At 36.1% G+C, this 27567-nt stretch overlaps 1 protein-coding gene across 1 annotated transcript in view; it reads left to right on the top strand.

The window, feature by feature from the left end:
• Positions 1 to 9: 9 nt before the first annotated feature.
• LOC118273813 (lachesin-like) overlaps positions 10 to 27567 on the top strand; it is a 69808-nt gene continuing 42250 nt past the window's right edge. The window contains exon 1 of the mRNA XM_050698603.1: positions 10 to 582. Within this exon, the coding sequence (XP_050554560.1) occupies positions 432 to 582 (151 nt within the window). The 5' untranslated portion in view covers positions 10 to 431. The remainder of the gene's footprint in view (positions 583 to 27567) is intronic.

Here is a 27567-nt window from a genome sequence, read left to right as displayed (position 1 = left end):
TCTGTACATAGGCCTTCGCATATACTTCCGTGCGTCTTACGCGCGGTCCCACCCCCGCGGCGCCATTGGTTGGCGAGGTGGGTGCGCGCGCAGCGGCCCTCCTCGTGGCCGGGTGTGAGACGCTGCGACTCCGAAGGAGCCGGTCGCGACCGCGATGTGCAGCCGCGGACAGTTCTGCCGCGACCACGTCGCCACGCTGCCGTCGCACGCTACGCAACCCACGCCGCCGTCGCTGCCGACTCGGCTTTGCACTACTATATTTTCACGAGTCTGCCGATATATTTCGAACTTTCTCAATGAATGCAATAGTTAAAAGTTACTTTTGAATGTCGAAAACAAAGTTACTTTAGTTTGAATAACTTTCATAAACTTTTCAAGCTTAGTTTTTTTGTGTAAAAAGATTTAAAACGATATTTAATTGGTGATGTGATATGGCTAGGCGACGACAGTACACTAATTGCGCACGGCTGTTGTTGGCCGGATGCGCGTGGGCATGCGCGCTGCTCACTTTTGTCGCTGCTGAAGCACATCCTGATGTTGATACGTCCACTGGACTTGGTGATAACACACTCACTAATTCAGGTAACTGACAACTCCTTCTTGTATACCTTAGGCACTACAGTACGAAACACTAAAAACGTTAACTTTACAACTATCACCTGCATGGGTAAATCAAACAAAAATGTCGTCTGTAGATTTAAACATCACAATCTTAAAGTTACATACACATACATTATATATTTTATACTAAACGTTAGCTATTTGTGTAGGTACTTACTTATTATGTCTTATAACTTATCGACAGCAGTTATTAGTTACTTTTCAAATTGTTTTCTCTAACGGGAAACTTTTGTATGGCATACAAGTGATACAAGTCTATTTTCCTTACTCTCAAACTGCTTTATACTCAGGAATAGTTAATTAAGAGGGTTTGAAACGTATGTAAGTGTGTGCCGTGTTTACCAATCTTGTTATTACTGTTTCACATTAAAGAGGTTATCAGAAAATAACCTTATTTCTACTTAAGCATATTTATTTATAGCTGCAAATAACATACGGAAAGATACAGATATTAAAACTCCGAAGTGTTAACCTTTTAACATATTTTTTACTAAGATAATGTTCAACATTAAAAATATGTTTTTAGACATAATGAAGTAGATACTTATTAAGTAATCATGTAGTTAAAAAAGTTAAAAATATATAGGTACTTATAAAGTAAGTTAACCGACAAAACATATTTTAAATTAAAAACCAAATTAAGAATATTTAAAATATTGTTACAATTTAACAAACTATTTGAAAGGTGAGAGAAATAAAATTAAAGAATAAACATGTAGTTTATAAGAAAAAAATTACTTGTAAGACAGTGTAACTTTGCAACGTACATTTTTAAGCTTATAACGATTTTTTATATTAAAGAAGACGATTATTTAAAATATACATATATAGGCATTTAAACTGATAGATATTAACTTTACTACCTGTCGGGTAAGAGTTGACTATCTGCACTCTTTTAGTTTCAAGAAAGATGAGCAAATAAAATATTACGCATTTTTTTTCTATCAAGATGTTAAAGATTTATAAGTAACTCAAGTGTGTGTGGTTTAGCAGTTTGGTACTATTTTATATTATAAAATACTTTATTTTGACATGGAACAGCAAATATATTTTTTTTTGTTTGAAAATAATTAAATTATTCAGTAGATCGAAAATTATCGAAACGTAGCTAATAAAATCGCATTATAGATAAATGTAATCTTTCGTATATACTTACTTATACTATTATTTTATTAAACATACTAGAAAAAACAACATTTATACATATTACTATGCCAATAACTAAAATTTATGATTAAAATGCAATTCGATTATTATAAAAACGTGTAATAAAATAAATACTCAATAGTTTTATTTAATCGAAATTGTACTTAGCTTGAATACAAATAAAATTGATAAAGAATAATATGTTATGACGATATATTTTTTAATAATTTTGAAACATTAATTCGAAGATTAGTTTATGAGATAATAGTGCTTTATACGTTGGTAGCTATACAAGTAACTGTATTACTTTATTTAAATCTTGAGGCTATATGTCGGTATGTCGGTTAGGCCGAAATCTTGAAATATATCATTCAGTACTGTAAGACTGACGGTGGGCGGCGACCAAATTGAACAACACCTATTATATACATCCACTTATATACGAAGTCATCATCAAATAACGTCTTTCGAAGAAAATTTATGTAAATTTTCTATTTTTCGATATATCTTTATGAATTTTATATTAATAATTACAGTTTTGAGTAATACTCGTTAATTAGTTGATATATTAAGCGAGTGTCTATAATATTATGAACGTTATATGAAGTATATATCGTATATAAAAATTCGTGTATCAATTCCATTAAGTTTCAGTTTTTTAATTTTGTTTTAGCAACTATAATTTGTGAAAATTGAAAGACAAAACCTTGTTTTAATGCAAACAATATATTTATTTAAACATTTTTGTAGTTTTCGAGGTTTAACATTGTATGTATAAAATTAGTTAGAAAATAAACGATACATACACATTATGTAGGTACATACATTCATTTAATTAATTCAATTTGAGAAACATTGATGACTATGGTCCGGAATAAGTGACGTTCGATTTGTGTTCCTATTACTCACATTATATCGTACACGGCAGAACAAAATTAATTTATTAAATTATTTTTATAGTTTAACGTAGACTGTTACTTAAATTGAAAACTTTTAATAAAGGGAACCTCCTTTAACAGTTAAATTGCGAACTTCCATTTTTTAAGTAGGGTAATATACCTAAAGTCTTCTCCCAAGTCAAAAAAATACTATGCTGAAAACCGAACCAAATTCGGTTCAGCCAAAGAGATAATCGCGCACAAACATACATACACACAGGGTAAACTGAGAATCTTCTTTAGTTTGGTTTGAAGTCGGTTAAAAAAATATTTATCTGATATACAAACTCTAATGTTGTTCTCACTGGTTGCACCTAATATAACCCCCTACTTGTACTCTTAAATGTTACTTACAGTTTGGAGAAAACAAAAATGTCGTTAAATGTCACCTAGCTTACCTTAAGGGTTACTTAAAATTTTGGAATAGTTGGTGAAAATGGGTATTAGACTGCTAAACTGCTAGCATGACTATAGTTTTAGTTAGTCCTAATGTAATTTTGTCCGTAAATCGGACGAAGATCTTTAAAAAGAAAATTCTGTAGATTTCAAACCGGGTTCCAGGTCGCGTAATGTACTGTTGAGGGATTTTCTATTTAAGTGATTTACAGTATTTAAAAAGTGTAATAATATCATTGGGTTATTAAAGGCACTTATTTTTGTGCTATTTACAATTTATTAGTCTACTTGCATAGCTGATCGCTCTTCTTAACACCACAAAGTATACTACATCCATTACATTATTGTGTATTGGTAGTATTAGGCTGCGTAGCCCAATGCTACGCGTGCTACGGTGGTGCTACGGTGGCGCTACGAGATACTTGCTTTTAACTAGTTTTACCTATTTTTATATCATTCAAGTAGCGAAATGTTTCGGATACGCTACGAAGTGTGGATATACAGATAATCATCTACACCTAACTACCCAATATTTAAGTTACAGCTATGGGTAACATAATAATCTTAATTAAAATTCACATTACATGAAACATTTAAACATACAATGACGTTACATTAAATCGTGTTAATAGTGGGACTCCTGTGTCAGATAGTCGGACATAGTGATGCCAGTAATTTGGCCAGTCATAAATTACTCGTTTAACTGAATTACGCGAGTTGAAAGCATTCCACCGCTGTCGAATGCGAATCGTTTCCATTCCCTTGCTACTAGCGTTCACTGATATGCTGGCATCCATGCACTTCACAAATGAGCTTTGAATCAACGAAATTTCATTTGCGAGTCATTTGCCATCGATAACGTGTCAATCTTAATAACAATCCCGTCAGCTTGTTGGGATGTGATGCTGTAACCAATTGTTTAGTGCGCTTGTACTACCGACCAATGTACTGTTCTGCAGTTACTGTGACTAGTACTTCAATGAAATAATTAGTCAAAAACTCTTGATTTGTTAATACACGATTTATTTATTTTGTCCCTTTTCATGGGTATTTTGAACTGAAAATGGTTTCGGTTTCATTAATTAATGTAATTACCGGACTGAGTTAATCGGTAATTACAATTCACCAGGAGAAAGAACAGATTTTACAACACACACCTCATTTCGAAAATGTTGCAATTAAAGCCGTTATTGGGACGCTCCGTGAATACTGAAAAATTACCGTAACAAAAATGATGGAAGGTTTAGTTTAACCAGCTGGTCCAAATCAGTTAGCGATTACTATAACTGATAATTTAATTTTGTGTATTTATTTTATTTTCGCTCTTGTAGCTGTAGCTTATATAAGTGCTTACCTATTGTCATTAATTTTTTACAATTCATAGAAAAAATGAAAAATGTAGCATTCAAACTGTGTAGATCAGAACTATAATTTACAGTAGCCAATTCCTAGAAATAAGGCAAAAAACAAAAAGTGTTTAAATGTGGTTTAAATTATCATAACAATACTTCTACATTTTCATTTATTATTATTGGCATATAGTAGAGCATTAAAATAGTAATTAATTCCAAAAACAACAGTAACATATTATACAGTATAATATCACGGGTGGCGCGCAGTTCCGTCGGCGTCGGCTACTTTTTAAATTAGGCGTTGTAAGATATGTAGGGACTCCATAACAAATCATAATCCACGCTAAATATATCATAATGCTCATATTGCTCATACATGTATGGTTTAAGTATTTGTTGGACTATAATATAATTAAAAATGATGGCAAATCTCACATTATGTAAATATTTATTAATAGTACTAAACAACAAAGTGTGTATGTAGCAATAACATAAATAATAAAGTAATTTCTAGTATTTATTGCGTAATTTTAACGTAATTAAAACAAAAGTTATGGTCACCCAAGGATGCGAATATTAAAAAAAATACTGTACTAAATGGATGACTAATGGCCCAATAATATTATCAATACTGTTATCACCCATATATTTAAATTAAATTATTTATATTTATCTTTTTATTCACTCATTGGTTTTAGACTTTTTATAGCATTTTCATCAATTATCCACTTTTCCTAATTGCAAAACCGTCTTATACAATGCATTATGCGTTTAAATCAGTACCATCAATAGATTTGTATTAACAAATATTCTATTCGCTGATATATGTATTAATTTGACTTCTTGTCACCGGACCCTAAGTTGGATTCTTCGATAGTGACTTACCCTGGCTATTAGGTACTTAATAATATTAGGTACTTTCTAAGTCGCATGCGCATTTGAAATCATATCAATCATCACATCCTATCCTAAAGAGTATTATTTGGTTATCTTACAACCATTTATTATATGTGGAAATTGAACCCGTGGCAGCAGTTGGATACTGAAAAACTACGTCAACTATAGTTTGTATTTTGTATTTATTACATGAATCATATATTTTTACATGGATTGTTGTTCCACGTAAAATTCCGTCACAGGCAGTAAGACGTATGTAGGCAGTAGTCAACATAGTAGTTTGATGCTAGTGGAATAAAATATTTACTTGTAAGATGTGGGGTGCTCAGGTATAACTACTGTTACTCCCACGCTCACCTACCCACGCATGTGGGTATACATTCATACATATATGTATACATGTAAGACTCTGTTGTATTTATAGAAGAGCTCAACAAATGGAAAAGTTTGTAACAACAGAATCGAGACGTTTAAAAGCGCTCTAGTGCTAAATATCTCAACGTCATGCAGTAACAACGTTTGAAACTAACCAGATGCAATTATTCCACCGCCGAGAGCTCCATTCACTGAAGTTCCTCGGCTTGAACTACCGATAACGGAGAATAGTGTAACGAATTAATCAAAATTTCACCTCGGGGCCTAATATGAGTCATGATTTCTGGTGGCGAACAATGGAGGTGGAGGCACTCGATCCGAAGTTGAATCACTACGTACATTCGGAGAGTTCCTTTGTTACGGGACCGAGTAATGAAAGCGCTAGCTGATAATAATTTACGAACAGCAGAAGTGTCGCTGTTTAATGGCGAAAATAGGGGTCCGAGGAGCATTCCAGCTCGGGCGAGTGGGCGAGCGCCGGCGCCGACTGACAACCGCGCCGACAGCAAACTAAAATAATTATCATCATTGTCCCTGGCCACGGCGAGCGCTTTAATTGTTCATTTACATTTGCAACGATGATACCAGTTCCGAACTATTTCGCTCGCCGTTTATTTTACTCTCGCCCGTTCCGCTGCCGTGTTATTGTTCAGAGTTAATGGTCTGAAAAATAGAAATGATTCGCAATTTGTATGATGTTATTGTTGAACGTAACTTATAGCTTTATCTGGATTTCCCTGTATGTGAAGATTTATGGTTGTTTCGGTTATAACTTACCTACGAGATATAGGTAACTATGACTCGATCGAGTATCTAATCCACTTATTGTATGAATAAAATCGATAATTTACTTAGTACCTGACCACAAATCCAAATGAGACACAATAGGTTATACAAATAAATGTACAGATAACTAAATTTAACGCAGACAGGAATTTTATAAATGAAACCACGTGAGCAGTCGATACCTACGTCGGAGGTATTCGCAGGCATCCTACCCCAACCTTAACGTATCTAGGTATGGGCACGCATAACTCCGAGCTAGCTCTCGCCTGTTTATTACAAAACACAACACACACTTCTCAAAAGCCTCAGAACAATTTATTGTGATGGTTGTTTATATTGAAACAATTATCAAGTTCTTGAGAGAACTCTTAAACTAGATAAAGCTACAAAATAAACTATTAACCACGTTGAACAACCCACATAGTAAATGTTTTCGCTGTGTCTAAGGGGCACATTGCTAATACAAAATGAAATTACTAGAGATGCTCGCGGAGTCCTCGTCCTCCCACGGCATTAATTTGTATCAAGAATTTGTAGAGATTTAGCTTGAGCCGGGACGGAGTGTTCATCGCAGCCGGCGAGCGTTAACACTTATTAAGGGGGTGCATCCCTGCGACAGATGTAGGGGAGGGCCCGCCATTTGCGTAATGTCAGGAATGGTTACACTCGATTTAATAAAACTCCGACAGCATTTCATTCTGAAGAATTTAAGAGTCAATTCGTTTTAAACGCCACAGTAGCATAGCGAGAAAAAACCGTGAGCCGAAACGTGCCTCGAATACATTGCCAAGGCTTGGATTTCTTATCGGTAGCAATTGAGATGAGTACTTATGGCTTTTCGAGTGGCTCGGCTTCGTTTAATTTGTTGTTTCAGCGTGGAATTTTTATTAACGTCTCCCCTCACTTTACATTTTTAGGGACGTGTTCCTTATTGGCAAGTCAAGGTGAAGACAAAGTTTGGCTTCGTGTTTTTTGTTTTCCTTTGAGCACCTCCGTGCAAGGTTGTGAATAGTAAATAGATCGATGACCGCAAGGTTGTAGCCTGCAGTTTGCGGTTAACCTGTTGACTCGTTGTGGTTACACCGCGTATACGCTGTGTACGTAGGTATGTACTTGCTTATGTTGCAACCGATTAGTTATACCAGCTGTGGATAACCGGGCCCGTTCATTAATCAAGTCAGTTAGTTTCTGGTGTGTAGTATGTCTCAAGTTGCGTGATTCTGTCTCGCATATACCGTAACGTTCAATTAGGCTGAGCTCAGACATAACGTTGTGGCTTTATGTCTCCAACGCTCGACTATCATCCCGTTCACACAGGGATTTTTCCTGAGGCATGATAATACGACTGCATAAAATTATAGTGTTATACTCATCTTACTTGCAAATATAATCACATTATGTCCAAGCTTTGTGACTGGGTTCAGAAATTAATAGCAACACAGAGCGTGCGTCGATCGGAAAACACAAGGGGACCACTCAGCAGATGCTTATCTACACGCGCTCTCTGCTCCGACCAAATACTGCTTCTACGTACAAGTACAATGTAAATATGTACTTATTGCTTCACTTACTATGCTGAACTTGTACCATAAAATAACATTCCTTCTTGATGCTAAGGAACGCAGTGACTGATCTCAAGACAAGTTCTTCGACCGTCAATGTTAAGAGCTTACTTTCATTTAAAGTCTTTAGAACTTTAAAAACATCAAACCTTTTTGTTACATTTCTTTTGTACACTACTATATTATAACTTAATGTACAAAACTAAGTAAAACTTATTAAAATATTCAAGGTTACTTTTAAAGAATTCTGCGAATGTTAACTTTGCGTACTTGTAATAATAAAAAATGCAATTAGGTGCCAATAAATATGTATGAGTAGGGGTTTCTGGGAGGACATTACACGAATACTTAGAGTAACATGTGGCGCGTAAATGTGACTAAACGTAATTAATGATCGATTGTACGCACGACCATAGAGAATGGCCCGCACCCTCCGCAAATCTTTACCGCCTCAAAATGGGTGTCCCTTGAGACTCCAGCGCCTTTTAATTTGCAAGTATTAGGGGTGTACCCCGTAACGCTACCGTCCTTGTTATTTTTTTAAATTACATATTTGGGAGAGTGATTGATTTATAAAATAATGCTTTGAGTGACGAATGAAAACGGTGATTTTATTTTTTTGTGAGGGCAATCAGCTAGTACTATTACATTAGATAATAGTATGACATTGCATAGTTGATTAAGAATTTAACTCCTAGAGCGAACTATTATCTACATTATTAAAAATATATAATATATTGACTTACCTAATTGAAGATATCCGATAGGAATGCGCTGATTCACCTAAATATAAATTATACCTACATATTTTTGTTGGAAAATGTAAACAAATTTTAACCATCTCTTTAAGTTTCACCATTGATTTCATAATTCCCTGTAATTTTACCCTTTAAAACATTTTCAAACTTTTTAATTATGGTATATTAGAAAGTATTTTTTATATATTAATTAAACGTGTTACCCAGTTCATATTCCAAACCTTTAAGTTATCAAAATTAATGTTTATCTGGCAATTAATATTTTCTTATCTAACCTTTAGTTCAGACGCGCCCCAACAGATGGCATTGTAAGTCACTGGTTCGGATGGTGATGAATTTAATAAGATATTTAATTTACAAGTAATTTATTTCTTAAAAGAAAGAGTGAGGAAATATTTAGTTACATAGAATAATGTTAAACACATTGGTTAGTCGCGACAATAATATTTTTCTTTATTTCATAAAAAATAAGGATTTACAAACATATGTCTTGTACCTATAACACAATGGGAAGAAAAAAAATCAGTGCGAATCTAAAAACATCTATGGATATTCATGCAATTTATTGTTTGATTTTAAAACCGTGACGTAGAAATTCTGAACGGAATATATGGAAGAATAGAATTGAATTTCGTGTTACAAAAAATCTTTATAACTACGTTCCTATGCAGCGCGTATAAAGTAAACAAAAAATGGCGCGGCAGCATTTAGTTTTAAATATACACCGTTCACGCACACGCTGCGCGCGGATGCGTGGTTTATGACGTTACGGGGTACAATCCGGCCCATGTCGGGTGCGAATTTTACCCCACGCGAGAGGAACCAGCGAACAAGAATCACGTGGGCTTTTAATAAAAATTCTGAGTGTGAACAGCAGCTATCTGAGGTTCGTTTTACTCAACTACTAACAAAATAGGGTGCTAGTCTGATATTGCTATGAGATTAGATACGCATGTCACTTAATAAGTAGATATTAAGTTTTGCATCGATATTCATTTTAGAAAGTTCGCGTTAAAATTGGACTTAAATTTCTCAGATGTTTCAATAAGAGACTCGCAGTTTTAATTATAAACTTTTATCAATAGTCAAAAATAATCGATCACGAATTACTTATTACTTCTTATAATTAGGTGCATAACTTAATACATTTTGGTTTACTACATTAATCTACATGGTTTGCCACACATACACGGTGGAAGATGTATCAGCTTATCATTGATCGGCCGCAGTCACCCTGAGGGCTCAAAACGCTCTTGCTGCGATAACACAGTCCACAGCCCCATACCGAATTTTTAATCGGAGCCGCTGATGTCGTTTGTCTGTCGTACTCGCCCTGGGGGCTCTCGGTGCCGACTGGCGACTCCGCACTGCACCACGCCGACCAAACCCCAACGCCAATTTAAAATTCATATCATTCTGCAACCGTAAATTAGTTTTCTCTTCACTATCACTGAGCATTCTAAAAAGTTGTTTACCACACGTCCCGTTGTTTGTCACAACTTTGCCACTCCGGCAACAGATTTTTTCAGCTTTTATTGCATTTTGCTATCTGATTTATTGTTTGGTTTAAATGTCAGTAAAAATTCCATTTGCACTTTTTGTTAATCAGTTTTTAGGTAAGTACGCATGTTTGGTATAAATTATAGTGTAACATATATAAGTAGGCGTAATCATTGGCAGATGAATGCAATCATAAATGTATTTGTTGCCGAAAAAGAAAGATATCGATATTGGCCCGCGGCACTGGGAACATGAGACGGTAGGTCCGGCGTAATGTTTATTTGATACAAGTAATCGCCACATGATGTATGGAAGCGATCGGGCGCGGCGGTCGCATGCCGCGCGCCGCTCACTCATCGTCGACGTAAGGTTTATGATGATTATTCGATCTAAATGATGATTTATTACAGGATTAGGCAGGCACACAGTCCATTTTGTGGGGAGATTGGCTTTATTTATATTATAATACCATACTCACATTAAATCAGCAAGAAATCGGCTTTGTTGAATATTAATCACTGTGTTATTTATAAAACTCATGGAGAGATATCAAACTGGCGTGATATGAGCCGATAAAGGTAAACAGTCGGTAAACAACGACTCTACTTTATCAAAGAAACATTCAGATGAAACAAATGGACAATCTGTAGTACGCTCTCAGGTGTAGGTACTCTTTACTCGGTTTAATTTATTTTTTGTTAAAAACAAAACTTTCTTCTCTTGATATCGTTACTCCAAAAAGCAATTTAATATACCATCTTTCCAAGATTTAAGAATTTAATATTGGCAGCAGCTTGTTTAAATGGATGGATGCTTTTTTCGTTACCATAATTTTTAAGGCCGAGATAATCAAATTATGATTTTGTAAAAATGTGGTCTGAAATACCCCTCAGCACAATATTGTCCCTGGCGGCTACTGTAGTAAATAACAATTATTGCAAAAGACTTCCTCCCTCTTGTATCCAACACAAAGCTAATCAAATTATAATTTCAAATTAACCTTGGTTGCAGGCGACTTTATGGCACAACAATATAATTTAAAGTATTACTTTTAATTTGTCAACAAAAACGGTTGTTAGGAGCAACTCCTTTTGTGAAACGTTGTGTTTCGAAGGGAAATAGAGTAAAACAAACTTTGGCCTATTATTTTTGTTACAAGTGTAGCTTAATATTGTTAGTAAAACATTAACATTTACAGAAAACTAAAGTAATGTTAAAATCGCATTATTTTTATTTACCTGTGTCGCTGTTGTATCGATTCGGAGCATAATAATAATCATATTTTCCATTTGCTTTGCGGCAAAATACAAAATGCATAACTTCTAACTTTGGACAAAGAATAACAAAGACGCCATTTAAATTACTTTAATATAAGTTTGTTTCTTTGAATCGCGATGTTGAGGGGAAATTTTCGGAATTCGTCTTAAAACATTTCTTGCAAAGAAGAAGCTTCCGACGTTGCCAGGAGTTAGACGGGCCTCAACATATTATAGAAAATAAAATATGAGTCTGCAAATAAACTTGCAACAAACCGCATTAAATATTGTGACCGTACAGCGTCCATTGAATATTCTAGGAACAAGCGGAACTTACTTTTAGATTAGGTTATTTTAATAACTAATTATACTGTAGTTAAGGATTATACACAATACTATGTGATAGAAAAATAAAAAGTATAGTTTGCGCACAAATTATTGTTGATTATTAAGAGCTCTTAATGTATACAATAATTAGGCAGTTAACAATCAAAAATATAGATTACTATAAATATAAACATATATTGGTACAAAACAATAAGAGAAAAGTTTTTACATTTAGTAAAATGATTATTGTAAACGTTGTAGCCCTATCTACATATTTATAGAGGATCAAAAGTGCAATCGTCGATAATATAGGTTGGTCCGGAGCGACCGTTGATTCAAAAGAAAGACAAGTAGAAAGTTTCCCGCCGAAGACATGAAATCATAGAACGATTTCTTTTACGACTTCGGTTTCAACTTCATAGCGATGAATTATGCAGAAAGGAGAGAGATTTCCTGCGATAAAAGTCGTAACACCCAAGAGTGTTCTAAAAAGAACTCTTAGAATATGATAAGGGAAACGAACATAAAATATTTAAATTTGAATTTTTTGTTGCAGCTTCAGATCACCCTAAATATTTACTGTAGTTTAGAACTACCCTTACTGTATCCGCTTCTAATTTTTAGATGGTGGTTTAAAGACTTTTTGTAAATGTGGACGTTATGTTATCTCGATGGCTGGTAATGTTAGTTTAATCGACTAAAATGCAGGTATGTAAGGGGGGTAAAACTAAATCCGTGGACCGATCCAGCAGACGTTTGCAGTGGCTAACATGGCTCGGTATTTTTTTAATTGGCATTGCAGCGCGGAATAGAAGCGAAAGCGGGTTCGCCACAGCTAGACGCAAGAGTGAGCGGGGTGCGCCGCGCGCGTCCTGAATACCTAATTGACTAATATTAGTTGCTCTGAGGGGGAACTTCCTTAGAGGTGAGCGCTAAACTTGAGACAAAGAACACGTACGAGTCTTGTAAGGGCTACTTTTTTAGTTTTAATACGCGAACTTGATCCATCACTGACTCGCTTGTCAGTGCTCAAGTGTTATGGTGTTTGCAAGGTGAAAAATAATGTGTAGGTTTTTTTGGTAAAGTTTTTATTAATACTATATTTTCATTTTAATTCCGTGGATTATTCGTTGATCCGTCATTCCTTGGATACATCTAATTATATTAATGCTATCACTATTGTAACTTCAGCAAAATGTACTTTTAGATTAATTTTTTTGCTATCTCAATATTCCCCATTATATAAATCTATTGTATGAATTACGTTCAGAATAGTAGAACAATGCTTGCGCTAAATCATTTAGAACATAAAGAAGTTGTAAGTTCACCACGACTAGTATTAAAGTAAGTTTACAAAAGGTATATTGTACCCATTCGAAGTTGCAATAAAGTACTTCGAGCACACAGCACGGACTTCACAGGCAACGTAGGTTTGAAATGAAATAAATTCCATTAGCGTAATTGGTAGCAAAAGCGAGTTATAGGCCTGTGTCTCGTTGCCTGGAGCGCGCTCGCTCTCCGCCTTTTTAGTCGTCGAATGCAGCTTTTTAATCCCAAACTGACAATGGAGTCATAAAAATATGAATCTTTATCTTAATTCCCCACAACATTGTCGTAACTTTAGAAATAAATACAGCACCAGATTTGTGAGTTGCAAAAGGCAACGCATTCTCTGAACAGTCTGAGGTTACTTTGTTATGCTAATCTTCATAATTCTTTAGGCGGAGGAAGTTTTGGCAACTTACTTTTTTGAAAATAACTTGTAATTCAGTCGTAATTTGTTACGCCGTTGAATGTTTACTTGCTCGGATAAAGTTAAAATCCACAGTTTACAAGATTTTTTATGTCTGGGTTATTATTATTCTTATTTAGTAAGTATTAATACAATTAAGATTATGTTGGAACCAACCAATAATGCGGATAGATATTGTTATCCCAGTAATTATAAACTCGACAGTTAGGGAACCCTGTACTGAAACTACCCTGACAGTTTTGTAAAGCTCCTGCCTTGTTCAAATTAACGAAGAAAACTTCTCGATCAAGTCCGTCTACCTGAAAACACAAAGTAAACTCCGTGCCTTCGCAACTTATCCATTAACTTAAGTAGAATCTGTAGACAGCATGAGAGAGAATAGTGCCCCGCCGTCGTGTTACAGATAGTTTGAGCGTTAAACGAAATTTATGATATTAGATTGATTGCTTGGCAGGTGTCTGTTTACTTACAAGCTCTTTGTTCTCCTTTATAAATGTTTTACTATCCAATATTGTAATTCCGCTTTCTTGTAATTTATCATGCCAAGAAGTCAATGTAAAAATAATAGCTATACGGCAACGTGGATCGCAAGCCACCCTTTACATTACAGATGATGATGAATGATTCATTCTTCCTTAATATTGTATAGGTACACTAATTTTAGAACGAGCTTCTTAACAAATTATTGAAGCGTTTTCTTTTTATCGGTTAAGCGGGCCGGACTTGCAAGACGCACCGCATTCTCTATGAAATCTTCATTAATTTACGAAACTTCCGACAATTTCCTTTTGACTCGAGACCCGAAAATGAAAAATTATTTCTTGAATTTTTACTTCACTTAAAATCTGCACAACGTTGTAGTCGACGACCGCTTTATTATTTATGACAAGGAACACGAAACTCATCTCGAGTTATAAACTTCTTGGAATTTCTCCTGAAGTAATACAGAGCTATTATTATGATGTCCCCACAAAAAATATTCGCTGTAGCGGGGCCAGGGTCGGCACGGGGGTGACTGTCGGCCGGGCGGCGGCGACGGGCGAACCTAGTCCCGCACTCGAGCTCAAGGGGGAGACACGTCTGCCACACGGTGCGTTCTCCGCCACCGTTGTTGCCGGAACATGTTTGTAATTACTTTCTATAATCTTTATTTAAATTTCTATTCTAAATGTGATAATTAATTAGGATTATGACACGATCAAATAAAAATATCACATATTTACGGTCAGTTTTTACTAATGTCATTGTTTAATTAATATAAATACTCACTAGTTCAATTCACAAGAGCCAAAAATACACTTGGTTCAACAAACACAAAATCGATTTGCATAGATCAGTAGTGAGTGGGTAACAGAGGATTTGGTATTGCGTTCTGTACACGGTGATCTTTTTACGACTATTCGAAAACCGTAAACTTTTATCGCGTTCCTTATCCGGGAAACACTGCATTCTAAGTTATGACGCTCTTTTAGGTTCCCCTAATTTTTAATAGCTTTCTGAAGTTAAAGTAAAGAATATGATTTGTGAATTTCGTTTCATGCCAAAATTGTAACAGCTAAAAGTTAGAGAAAGTAAAGATTTAAGAAAGAAAGAAGTTAGATTTTTGGTTACTTAGTTCCATTTTGAAATAAATATATTATCGTCTATCAATATCATTATCCTGGTGAGGGGAATTGTAGGAAATTATTGTTAATTCTGTAAGATGATATCACGTATTTTTCCCTAGAGTGTAGGTTCGGTAGTAGTAGGTATACTCGTAGTACACACACATTGATATTTGGCCAGTTATGTTATTAATTCCATGAAAAGGGGTGAGCATTGGGGCATCCAAACCCCGAGTTACGATAGCATTTTCAAATTAAACTCTACTAACACTTTTGTCGCCCATCGTTCGCAAAATTTTGGGATTTATTTCCATGTAAGATTAAGTTGTATTGCTTTTTACAGTAATTACAGAGTCTACGTTTTTTCGATACAAAATGCGACTAGAACTAAACTCCTACCAACTTTCAAGGTTTAGTTACTATGATATTATCAACACATTGATAACAACAGGTAAGAGACAACTACCATAAAAGGTGTACCACCGTGGGTAACTGAAATCACGTAGCTTATGAATTAAGCGGGAGGTCATGCGTTAATGAGGGCACCGTGTAACCCTTTAAGAAAACGGAATCTTGGGAATAGTGGGGAAACAGGGATTATAGTCAGGACGCGTTGAAATTTATTAGTATTAATGTTTTCTTCCATCGCCTCACTGTTTATCTAGGTTAGGAATAGTTTTTAATTCTGAAGATATTTTTTTAACAGGGCAATCTGATTTTATACTACAAATTACATAATCAGTACAAAGAGATGGCAAAAGTGTTAAAAACAAATTGTGTGTTATTTACAACCCCTCAAATGAGAAACGGCATGACACCCATACTGTATACATATATATTTTTATCCTCAAAACAATAAACATATTTCAAGTAAGTGAGAAAACATATTTTTATGTTTCACAACTCCACTGTATACAACAGTCACCTATACAAAAGAATACATACGGCTTAAATGGCTTACGACAATAAAAAAGTTTTTGTGATGTTTTTCTTCCAAACCACTTAACAAGCTTGGCGCACGTAGACATGTTTGTGTCTTGCTTGCATTATGACACCGTGGTGCTATAAGATTTAGAGGGGGCAAAAGTGAGGAGACGCCGCGGCGCCAGACACGTTGCCTACTTTGTCATAACTACCGTACACAGTTAACTCTAAGTGTTCTAATGTCTAATGGAAACATGGAATTCATAAGCACACCCATTCTGTTCAACGGGCGCCTGTATAATTTGTTTACAGATAGACGAAACATTCAGTTCAGACAAGTGGTTGGACTGGATAAGTAAATCTCTGCCTAATCCTTTTGGTAATACAGACATGATTTGTCCTGTATGACAGCGTGCGTAATGTTAGCCGCTTTCATACGACACACAATATTTATACGATGTGGAAACATTTCCTGACCTAGTATGCTCTGTATATTAAGAACGTGTAGTGAAAAATATTTCAAACTTAGAATTTCGTCGTTGAGTTCCTCACTATATTAAGTTTCCACATTCATCTAAGAATAAAGGAAAAACACGTAGCATGCGAGATACTTGTAAGCTCAAGAAACTGTGAGATAAAACCAAGAGAGATATCTTATATGTTGTTCGTTGCTACTGTTCTTTGTTTTTGTACGGAATTTATAAACATTGAAATTGAATCATTTTGTAACTAAATCAATTTTCGGATTAATTATAGCCAAGCTATTGTTAGTACGAGACCAATAGAATATAGTTTGAATAATAAAGTATCAGTGGAGACGTCAAGTTGGCAAAGTTGGTAACGTGGCGAAGTTTGCCTATTCACTCATTACGGCGGAGACCTCTTGTTGCAGGTTGTTGTCATAAAGTTAACTTACGTACTTCCTCTATTTGAAAAATAAACTTTTAATAAGCCCCGACGACATAACATGCTTTGTTTAAGCTCTCCGCTGAAACTGTAAGTACGTACTTATGTTTTAAATTAGGAGCTAGTTGCTTGTAGTAATTATCATAAGAGCTTTAAAGTTTCTGATATTACAGAAGTTGTTTGTGTCACCGTAGGAGCTGTAGCTAATTTTGTATAACGATGAAAAACGCACAAGTTAACATAGTGAAACTGAGTTAAGAAGCACGCAGCGGGCGATGTCTCAGGACAGCGTAATATACGCTAACGGTCCGGGACAAGACAAATGTGTTTTCTCTCGCTTGCTATTAGAAGCTTTCCGCTGGCTCCGCTCTCATGCGCCCCCTGGATCTTGATTGAAAACGGTAGCTTATTATTGGATTTTTAGACGATGTGACAACAACGTTCATGCCGAATTACTGCCTCTGTGGTGTTGTGTGTTAGTTCGTTCTCGATACGTTCTATATTCACTCTCTTATCTACACTACATTTGTGTAATACTGTATGTCATGTTATTCATTTTATTTATAAAATACCGTAGTACTACCAACTCGGCAATCAATACTAAAGTAGCATTGATAGTACTATTTTTCTTAGTGAAATATTGAGAAGAAATAAAGTAAGTTGAGAAGTAGAGTTGCGATCGGTGAGTGCCTCGAGCAGGTAAGTTAGTATTTCAGGAACCGGTAACTAAAATGGTTAGACAGATATAATATAAAGACAAGGGTGGCAGCATTCACGTCGCAGCTAGTTAGCAGCGCAAACTGGCTCGTCGTCGGCGTTCGCGCAAATTCAATTTGTCTCGAATGCTCTGTGAGTATGGAGCCGAAGCGCGCCGTACGACCGACGACCGGCGACCGGCGACCAACTCAGTGTATACGCTCCCTTCCATTACTGTCACACTATTTGTCTATAGACGTAAGTTGCTAAATTACGACCATCTGACAAGATAAAATCTTAGGGAAATGTGAAAAAGTTTTCGAGTTGGAGATTGCTACAGCGCCGTTGACTGTAGAACAATGTTGAATGCTCTGAAACTGAATGTTTACTTGTTTCATAATAAATAGTAAACTTATCTGGGTCTAGTATATTGTGCTCCAAGTTTTGATACCTTGGTAATTCCTAATTATTTTATAGTTAAAGTACCGTAGTAAGAAAAGCTTCCACTAAGTTCTACAAGTTGTTGTTCATGCTATCCTCTGTGCCTATTTATTAATTATTCGACGACATTTCAGTAGCCGCAGTGTCTGTACAGTTTACAATAACATTACATAACAAAACGCTCGCTCGGTAGGGGTGCGAGTATAACATTGTAGCATGACTTGTGCGTTTTATCGAGTGTTGGTGAGATTAATGGCGGCTCGTCGCACGCTCGCGGCAATTACACGCGCAATGTGGCAGGCCCGGGCTCGCATCATGGTTTTGTTGCGTTCATCAGCCGAATGAACGTCGCCGAAATGACGCAGCCGACACCGAACCGCGGCACATTTGCTTTATGATACTCAATAACGCGACAAATTCTCTGCGGACGATGAGCAGATTGTCTACCAGCAAATTCAAAGTTGTTTCGCGTGCGTTGTGTCTGGTTTCTGCCTTCCATTTCTACGGCAAATGTCTTCCTATTTGATATTTGGCTGCGACTCAAATATTTTGAATGTTAATACAAATATAATTTTATGTTTAACTCCCACTCGGCTCCTTACCGGCTTGTTCTAATATTTCGACAAAAACTGAACATGTCAGTATGACATGATAAATGTATTCATTAGGAATGCAAATTTGTATAATTTCCTTCTAGTAGCCACGCTCTCATACATATGAAATACTCATTCATAAAATATTCAAAATGGTTTCACGCTCCTTAATTATCTGTGTTTGTACGTCGGTGAAAAGTTTCATATGTTTTAAATAACGTGGAGAGTCAAGTTGTACCTCTCACTGTTCTAGAGGTCCTATTAATTCTACTATTTTTAAATTAATCGCAGTTGACAAATTCTTATACTTTCTTTTACAATATAATTTACTAAAAAGGTTCATTAAAAATCTTTTAAAGGTGTAAAGCACGGTATAATTTAGCACGGCAAAGTAAAGTAAATAATTGGAACACATATTACATACATACGTATGTATTTAGTAGAAAATGAAATGTTAACACAATTAACACGTACTAAAATACCAAGAGACAACAGACTACTATAACTTTTTGTATTGTTTACTTAGCGCAACAGCAATTTTCCGTGGACACAAGTACATAACGAATGTTTGCACAAGCTCCGACGGTAATGCAGCGGCGCGGCGTGCCGCGGCGTGTTTCACGACAACGCTCTTTACTCGGAGCCACACAATGATCGCATAGCCTTTACAACCCACTGCTAATACTGCGCGATTTCCAGGTACAATTAAAAACAGTTCACATAGCGTGCTCCATAATAGACCAAGTGAATATTAACCCTTTCCGATGTGGACAATTACATGAATGTTATTAGGTTTTTAATGATTTTTAATGTTAGTACATAAATGTAGATTGCATAATACTGGTTTTATCAGGAGTTCAAGAGGAGTTCACATATTATACACGTACATAAATGTGTAAACTTAGAACAAAAATTTTATACAACATGTTTTTAATTTCCAAACTACGTGTTCAAACGTACGCTACGACTTTTGCTACGAAGCTACGGGATCGTGTGGGTAGCGTAGCGGTCTGTAGCTCGTAGCCGTAGCACGTGTCGGCCGGTCGCGCCGTGTCATGTGCGTTGCAATTACGCGTTAAATGACGTACAACGGGTAATCTTGTTTCACTGTTCATTGTGTAACATGGGAATGTGTCTCAAATTGCAACTCAAGGGACAAGTTATTTGATCTATTATTGACGTGGATTCTAATCGCATTGATAAATTTGTTAATGTTGATAATAATTTTTATCAAGTCTGTCTCAGTATCTACAGTAAATAGTTATAACGAGGTATTGAAATTAAAACTCCTCGCCCCATAGTATATCAATTTTTTTTGCTAAATTATTGATTGATAATTATAATTATATAGTTTCTTAGTTAATAAAAAAATGAGTAATGTATTATGGTCAGGGCCAGGGCAACGAAACAATTTTTCAATCCCATTCAATAAACAATTCGAGCAAATCTAAACATACGTTTACCAAATCTGCTAAGAGGCCCATCTCGCCACTACGTGACTGAATCGAAACGAATTTGTCCCACTAAAGCCGCAGCCTTTTTCTCACATTCGATGGACAGATAGAGATAGTAGTCCCTTCCAACGAATGGCCGCACTAAATCCTTAACACTCAACTTCACAGTGACTTGCAGCACTTTTCGTATCTTTCAATGTTTACAAAAGCGATCTGATAAAGTAAAACCTTAAAATGTTTCGCCTTTCTATTGATTTAGAAATAGTTTTCGAGACAAACTTATTACTGCGATATATTGGAAACGAGGATTGTATTTTCACAGAGAAAATAATAAAAAGGTCTAAAATAAATTCTAGCACAAAGGTAAAATAACACAATAACTAATAAAATAACAAGACTAGTATATTTCCTTGCAATTTTATGAAATCAGAGAAAGAATAATGGAAAAGATTTGTCAGTCAGCGAGCGACGAGCGAGGCAGCCTTCCACCAGGTGCAAAGATGTTTCATGATTTAATTTGGGACTTAGGGATCTGCTCTATTGAATCTATTGAACCGAACAATCTTTTTATCTCAGTCACATTCCGCAAGCGTTCACTTCACGTCTCCACATTTATCGGAACTATGATTAAGCTTTGTATTGAATCATCAAATAACATTTGGTTGTTTACTTTGCTGTTCCTTGCAAAATTGTGGGAAAAAACATAACAATTATTCCCAATGGTTGCATTATGGTACCGTAGTCATGTAGAGCAATGGTATACGATCGTTTCACTATAAATTGCTAATCAAATCGAGACTGTTTTGTTTCAGGACTAATGGTTTTGGAAATATTCAAATAACCGCAAGCTCACAGACACTGAACAAACGCACAAAAACAAAATCACGCATGGTTGAGCGCGCTGCGCCGCGCGGCGCGGTACGGCTCGCCGGAAAAATGAATGGGAATTTTACTATAATGGCGACCTCAGACAATGCGTGTTTACTTTATGCGAAATAATATTATAGTGAAACTTTAAATAAAGTTTCGTAGCAAACTATTTCTGATTAACTAATTGGATTGATTACTTAAAGTACTCGAATCTGAACTTAATTAACTTTTTTGTAACTATGTTGTGTGAAAACTGTGGTAGTTACTATAATAAAATAATACTAAAAAACTATTTAAACTAGCTTTTAGTTAATTCATTCATAATAATTTTCGAGGATATTTTCACTTTTAATGGTAGGTAGGAGTACATGTACAGTATCCATAATCTTTTTGTCCCCGATAAATTAATAGTTAGATTAGCTCGTGAAAAAGTTTGGCTGAACCGAATAAGTTATTTAATCGTTAGTTTAATACAAAAAAGTTTGTGATTAATATTTACCGCGGGCTGATGGCCGGCTGTTATTGCAGCTTGTAGTGTTGTAGAGTAAGTATCGCAGCGCAGTGGGCTCCGGGCGTCCGAGGCCGCGGGAGGAATACCAAGCAGTGGCCGCTTCCTTGCCAGGCCTCAGCTAATATTGTGCTGACTCACACACCTTTTACTAATGTACACCCTTTATCGTTTATTTTCTTTTTACGTCAACGCGGACGCGATGTGTCTTAATTACTCCTACAGATATAAAACGAAGTAGGTAGTAAAAACTGTATTATGATATTTCTATTACACTAAACAGAGAATAAAAACAAGCTTTTAACGTTAAAAGCAACAAAAGGTATTGAAATCTATTAACACAAAATATTCAAGTTACTGTTATTTTCTATTTAAAAAGGTATAATAATATTCAGCGTATCTACACATATATTTTAATATTCGAATAGCCGATATGAAAGTGTGTGTGTGTGTGTATTAGACATTTTAGGTCACTCGGGACGACGTCGAAATGAGATTTGAAACACAAAGAAAAACACTAACACTACTTAAATTACCTACGGTCTTCGAAAAACAACAATAAAGCAAGATTCATTCTGATCCATTACTGCTTTTTAGGATTGCTGATATATAAAAAACCTTTTTATACCAAATCTTTTGACGTAAAAATGTATTAAGTGCGTTTTTAGCTAGATATGTATCAGATCTATTTTTAGATCGTTGCCTAAGCCCTAGGTTTTTAGGTTTCCAGTTCTTGATATAGTTAATTCATTGATCTTTGTTTTTGTTTGTTAAAAACTGTTGATGTAATTTTGCTTTTGTTTCGATTACTTTACCAGTACTTCCATTTGGCACCATATTGGTCGGATCGTTATGAATTTATCCTGTCTGATTCTATGGGAGTCTATAAAACGACTGCATCTTTGGGTCGACCGCTGCAGATACAATCTCACAAAATGGAGTACCATCGATTCTCCTCGAACACAATGGGTTGAGGGCAGAGGCGCCTCTATTTTTCTTTTCTGCTTGTCATGTTTGAGTCTTAAAGATTTTAACGAGGCTACTGGACGGCCGTTTGACACCGAGTAACGGTCTGGTGACATTTTAACTACTTATCGATCTATAGAAAATTATTATTAAACAGTTTTATTTAACTTTTGTCTAGTTTTTACCCGACTATTATGTTTTTCGCGCGTATCTTGTATGTATGAGCCTAATATTCTTTATTACCTCATTTCTTCGAAACGGCTTGATGGATTTCGACAATCAGGGCATCGTTGGATTCGTCTTAATTACCCAAGTGTTCTTAGATCGTAAAACAAAAACCAACATGGCGGCCGTGAGGCGCCCTAGATTAAAAAAAAAAAAAAATTTATTTGCTACAATATGGGTATCAAATTAAAGAGCTCATCATGAGGATTCCAAAATGGTATATCACTGACATATAGAAAAAAAATACTATGTGCAATTAGGTTCTTTATTATCCAAACTAAATACTCGTATAGGTACTACGCGACGCGATTGACTAGCGGTTTCTGAACTGTCGTTTCGTGTCGCGGGTGAAATCTTGAGAAACACATAGCCGTATTATAACTAACTAAAAAGTGTTAAATAAAAATATTCGATAATTAAAATACATTACCACAAAATTAAATAATTTCATAATCAATAAACACTTTAAATAAAAACTGAAAAGTAAAAAACAAGCTTCATAATCAATACACATATAATAATGCGAAACATAATTGAGTGTAACAGTCGGGACCCATTAAATAAACTAGACTAAAATCATTCAATATGGGTCCCGACTGTTGCACTCAATTATGTTTCGATAAGATTATTATTTTTTGTGTATTGATTATGAAATTATTTAATTTTGTGGTAATAGCCTATCTACACTTTTAGACTAAGCTTGTTTTTTACTTTTCAATTTAAAGTGTTTTTTATGCAGTCGGGTTTTTTACTGTATTTTCAAAGTAAGTAAACCAATTTCTGACGTTTGTTATGACATTCGATAATTAAAATACAAAAATGTATAATAACGATACTGAATCGAATTGTATATATTTAATTAAATGAAAAGTGACCTCATTAAATGAAAACTACTTCGTAGTAGTATAAACCACATATTCAGTAGTAGTAAATAGTTTTGGCTGGTTCAATAGCTTCCAATAGATGTTCGATCAAGTTTGCTATTAGAATTTGAAATCGTATTCAAATAGGTCCGCATTACGTATAAACAGTACGTCGAGTACGTATGTGATGATATCCAAATTATGTGATTATAACTGAATGCATGACGCGTGCAGTAATAACATTGTCTGTAGGTATTTAGAGGGATGTATGGCATGACTTCGTTGTTATTGCATCGCTGCAGATATACGTATGTAGTATGTACCTAGCATTCGTATAAACAATGTTAGATTACAGGATTGCATTGATGATTTATTTATGTATGACGTATGAATATATATTTTGCTGCTAAACCGAATTTATTTTTATCTGATGTTACTACCACGCCTGCAATTATAAGTTTTAATTTAGTTTTTAAACTTTTTGGACTACAGTGAAATATTACTTCTCTCAGTTTCACAAAGTCCCTACGAGTTAGAAGTTTAGAATGCGAGGATAATATAACTCGGTGGCAATAATAAACTTTTATCCAGATCGAAATTATCGTGTTGAATCAATATAGCCTTAGAGTAAGTACATAAAAGAAACGCGCCTAACCGTGCGTTAATCCCGGGGAGAATATAGCCAGTGTGTAACTTCTCGCCCCTTTATCGTACCGTTGAAATCGTACTTCTTTGTGAGTAATCCCTCCACGTCCCAGCCATGTCGCCGACGAAGATAGAGCACGATCTTCACAAATAATGTCACATGCGATTCGTTTCAGACGACGTGACTCGCATCACCGTGGCTACCCGCCGTGCCATGCATAATGGGATAAATATGCTGCGGTTATGTGCCCACACATGGCCCTCAAATTAAGTGAGCGCTATTTACTGCACGCGGCGAAACTTCCTTCCCCGCTTGATTAACTAGATTGTGTTTACCTCCACATCAGCCTTATTACATGCAAGATGTTCCCTCGCTACGCGACCCGCGCCCAGCACTGCCCGCGCACACTGCTATCTCACCGTAAGCCGTAACTCGCCTCGCCTGCATTACCACTTTGTCAACTTTCACGGTAACCGAATTAAATCTCATTTAAGCAGACGTGTTATGATAGTCACCTACTGACGTAAACCATCTCGTGCAATAATAAACAAATAAAACAACATGACAGGTTATTTTCTTTTTATTATGTTTTGTCGCGTTCTGTAATGTAATAACGTAAAAGTATTTTCTGGAACCGTCTATGCCTACGTAAACTTAGTTACATCGCGTTTTTAGATTCTCGGGTGATTTGTACCTCGAGGCGTTGTTCAAAGACGTGCTGATATTCGTTTGAAATCGTACTAATACGTTTAAAAAAAGTATGCAATTCCAGGAACGTCTCAAGTAAAATATGTAATTTGAGATAAAGCGGCATCCCATTCCAGATAAGACGCAGCACGACCCACGTCGAGAGCCATCCGACTCGTTACGAGCCGCCCGAAGCGAGGTGTGATACAAAATCATCAATCTTTCCCGAGATTGTACTATTAAATGCCTCTTCGCTCTTTTCCCTCGAACTCGAGACCAGAAACAAATGTAAAAAGTTGTGTGATAAGTTCAATTTGAATTTGTAAAGCCCCTTTCAGCGTTTCTCGCCTGTTTATCTCGGCAAGGAAAGAACGGAAAATACAAAAGTAAGAGATAGGAAATGAAGAGGCGGAAAAAAGTGTCGGGCTCTGAACAAACGCGGAAAAGTTGGCGTTATCCGGGAGACAAGTTAAATCGCAATTTATTAGGGCGTACCAGTGAGCTTAGCACCGGCCGCCATCGGGCGACTCCTAACGCGCGAGCCGCCTTGTACGGCCACACATCTCACGGGAAGGGTTGCGGGCTACGCATTTACACGACACTTATAAGAAAAATGCGATATTATCTAAAAATTGAATCGGTTTAAATGCAATGCAATACAGTCACTTATCGAGTATTTTCGGTAGAAACGTGAACAACTTATAAAATCAACATATTAGGCTAATACAAAACAAACAGAGCTGCAGTTGCACCGCGCGCCGGGGCGCGTGCTTATGTCGCGGTTGTACTATCACGCATCTCCAGCCTCATTCACAAATCTTTATTCATGCCCCATATTTACTTGCAGCGTACGAGAGTGCGGCGCGGAATATTTTAACATACTTTCAATCTGAATTATTGAGGCAGTACCAACATGTTGCTCTATAAAACAACGAGTTTAGAGATTTTCTCAGACTCAGGAACTGACTAAATTTTATAGATTTTTCCTACAATATGTAGATGAATTAAATAAAACTTATTATTTAAATACGGTTATTGAAGTTCCTAAAAATAATTTGTACGTAAGTTGTTTGATATTTCGTAGAATTACATTAAAATACATCTAATAGATGAATTTCCTAATGAAGGAATTATTACATCCTACAATTGAATATTCGAAACAATATTTTTTCCAGCATACCTGTTAATTGTGGCAGCGACTAATCGGATCCGCTTCCGTGTGCAGATTCCATTATCTGTAGGATCGTGTCCACCGGCCCATACATATTCATACGTCCCGTCCGCCCGGCGAGTCTCGCGCCCGCTCCACTAAATCACCGCCGCGTCGTTATGATCTCATTTTTATAATCTAATTGCCTTGTATATTCTCAGAGTTAGTATTACTATTCTTGTATCGGTCTCTGAATCTATTTCCCGCCCGAATCGACGCCTGCTCACTTCGACGCCACTTCCGTTCGGAAGTTGTAGAAACAAACTTTTTAATTAGTCTGCGAGGACAAACAAGCTGTCTCTTAGTTTCTTCGATACACTGCGACGACGTACCTACTTGTCTTTACAAATAGGATAGCGGCTCTTGCTCTCGCTTATTTTAAGTGATTTATTGAACAGTTAACCACGTGAATATTTGAACGGCTTATTTATACTGTTATTAATTAACGAACTTCAGGTATATTTCACAACGAAGTTGTAAATTAATTAACCACATAATTATGTGCCTGTATCTGAATCGCTTCAACTATGCAGGAAATCTAATAACATAACAGGATTGTTTGTCTTACGGCGAGATGCTTTAATGAATAGTCAACACACCGACTACGTCGCATTGTGAGCAGGTCGTCATTGTTTTATTAGCGCTATCGCAGCATCATGTAGTAGCATGTTCAAGCGTATTGTAATAATAACTCCGAAAGCGATGAACAACGGCGCCGAGCCGCACTGTGTTTGTGTGTTTTCGTCGAGTATTTTTAATAAAGCTGCGCTAAGTGATAATTAATTGGTGTTAAAAGCATGGTAATTATAGTGTTCATTTGCGCATGGCACGGCGAGGCGGCGCGGCGGCTCGAGTGGCGCAGTCGCGCGGAGTAGTGGCGCGCGGTGTGGGCGCATGCCGCGACTGCCAGGCGCCACAATTACACAAGCCTCCGTAAATCATAAACATCAACCCTCCATTTAATCCAAATAGTCCGTCGTTAGTCGAGCAGGCTGCGTCTAATTTGTCTCCTGTAACTGTAGATTAATTTATTAACATTAATTACATGACAATACATATTACCTCGCTGTTTGTAATGAGTTTGCAAGTTTCAAATTGCGTCTTATGAATGCTTAATACGTTATTTGGAGTGATACGTTATTTTTACAGTTTTGCGTTAAAGTTGTAACTGAATAAACAACAGTTACGATAACTTATTACTACTTATTTTAGAGATTAAGATCATCGACGATTTATTACAGAGTTGTAAAAAATAAAGATGATGGACATTGCAACTTAGTAATGGAAGTGTGGAAGAAACACTGATG

Source organism: Spodoptera frugiperda, chromosome 15, assembly GCF_023101765.2.
Source record: "Spodoptera frugiperda isolate SF20-4 chromosome 15, AGI-APGP_CSIRO_Sfru_2.0, whole genome shotgun sequence".
Classification (NCBI taxonomy): Eukaryota; Metazoa; Arthropoda; class Insecta; order Lepidoptera; family Noctuidae; genus Spodoptera; species Spodoptera frugiperda.
This window is presented reverse-complemented; position numbering and strand designations above follow the sequence as displayed.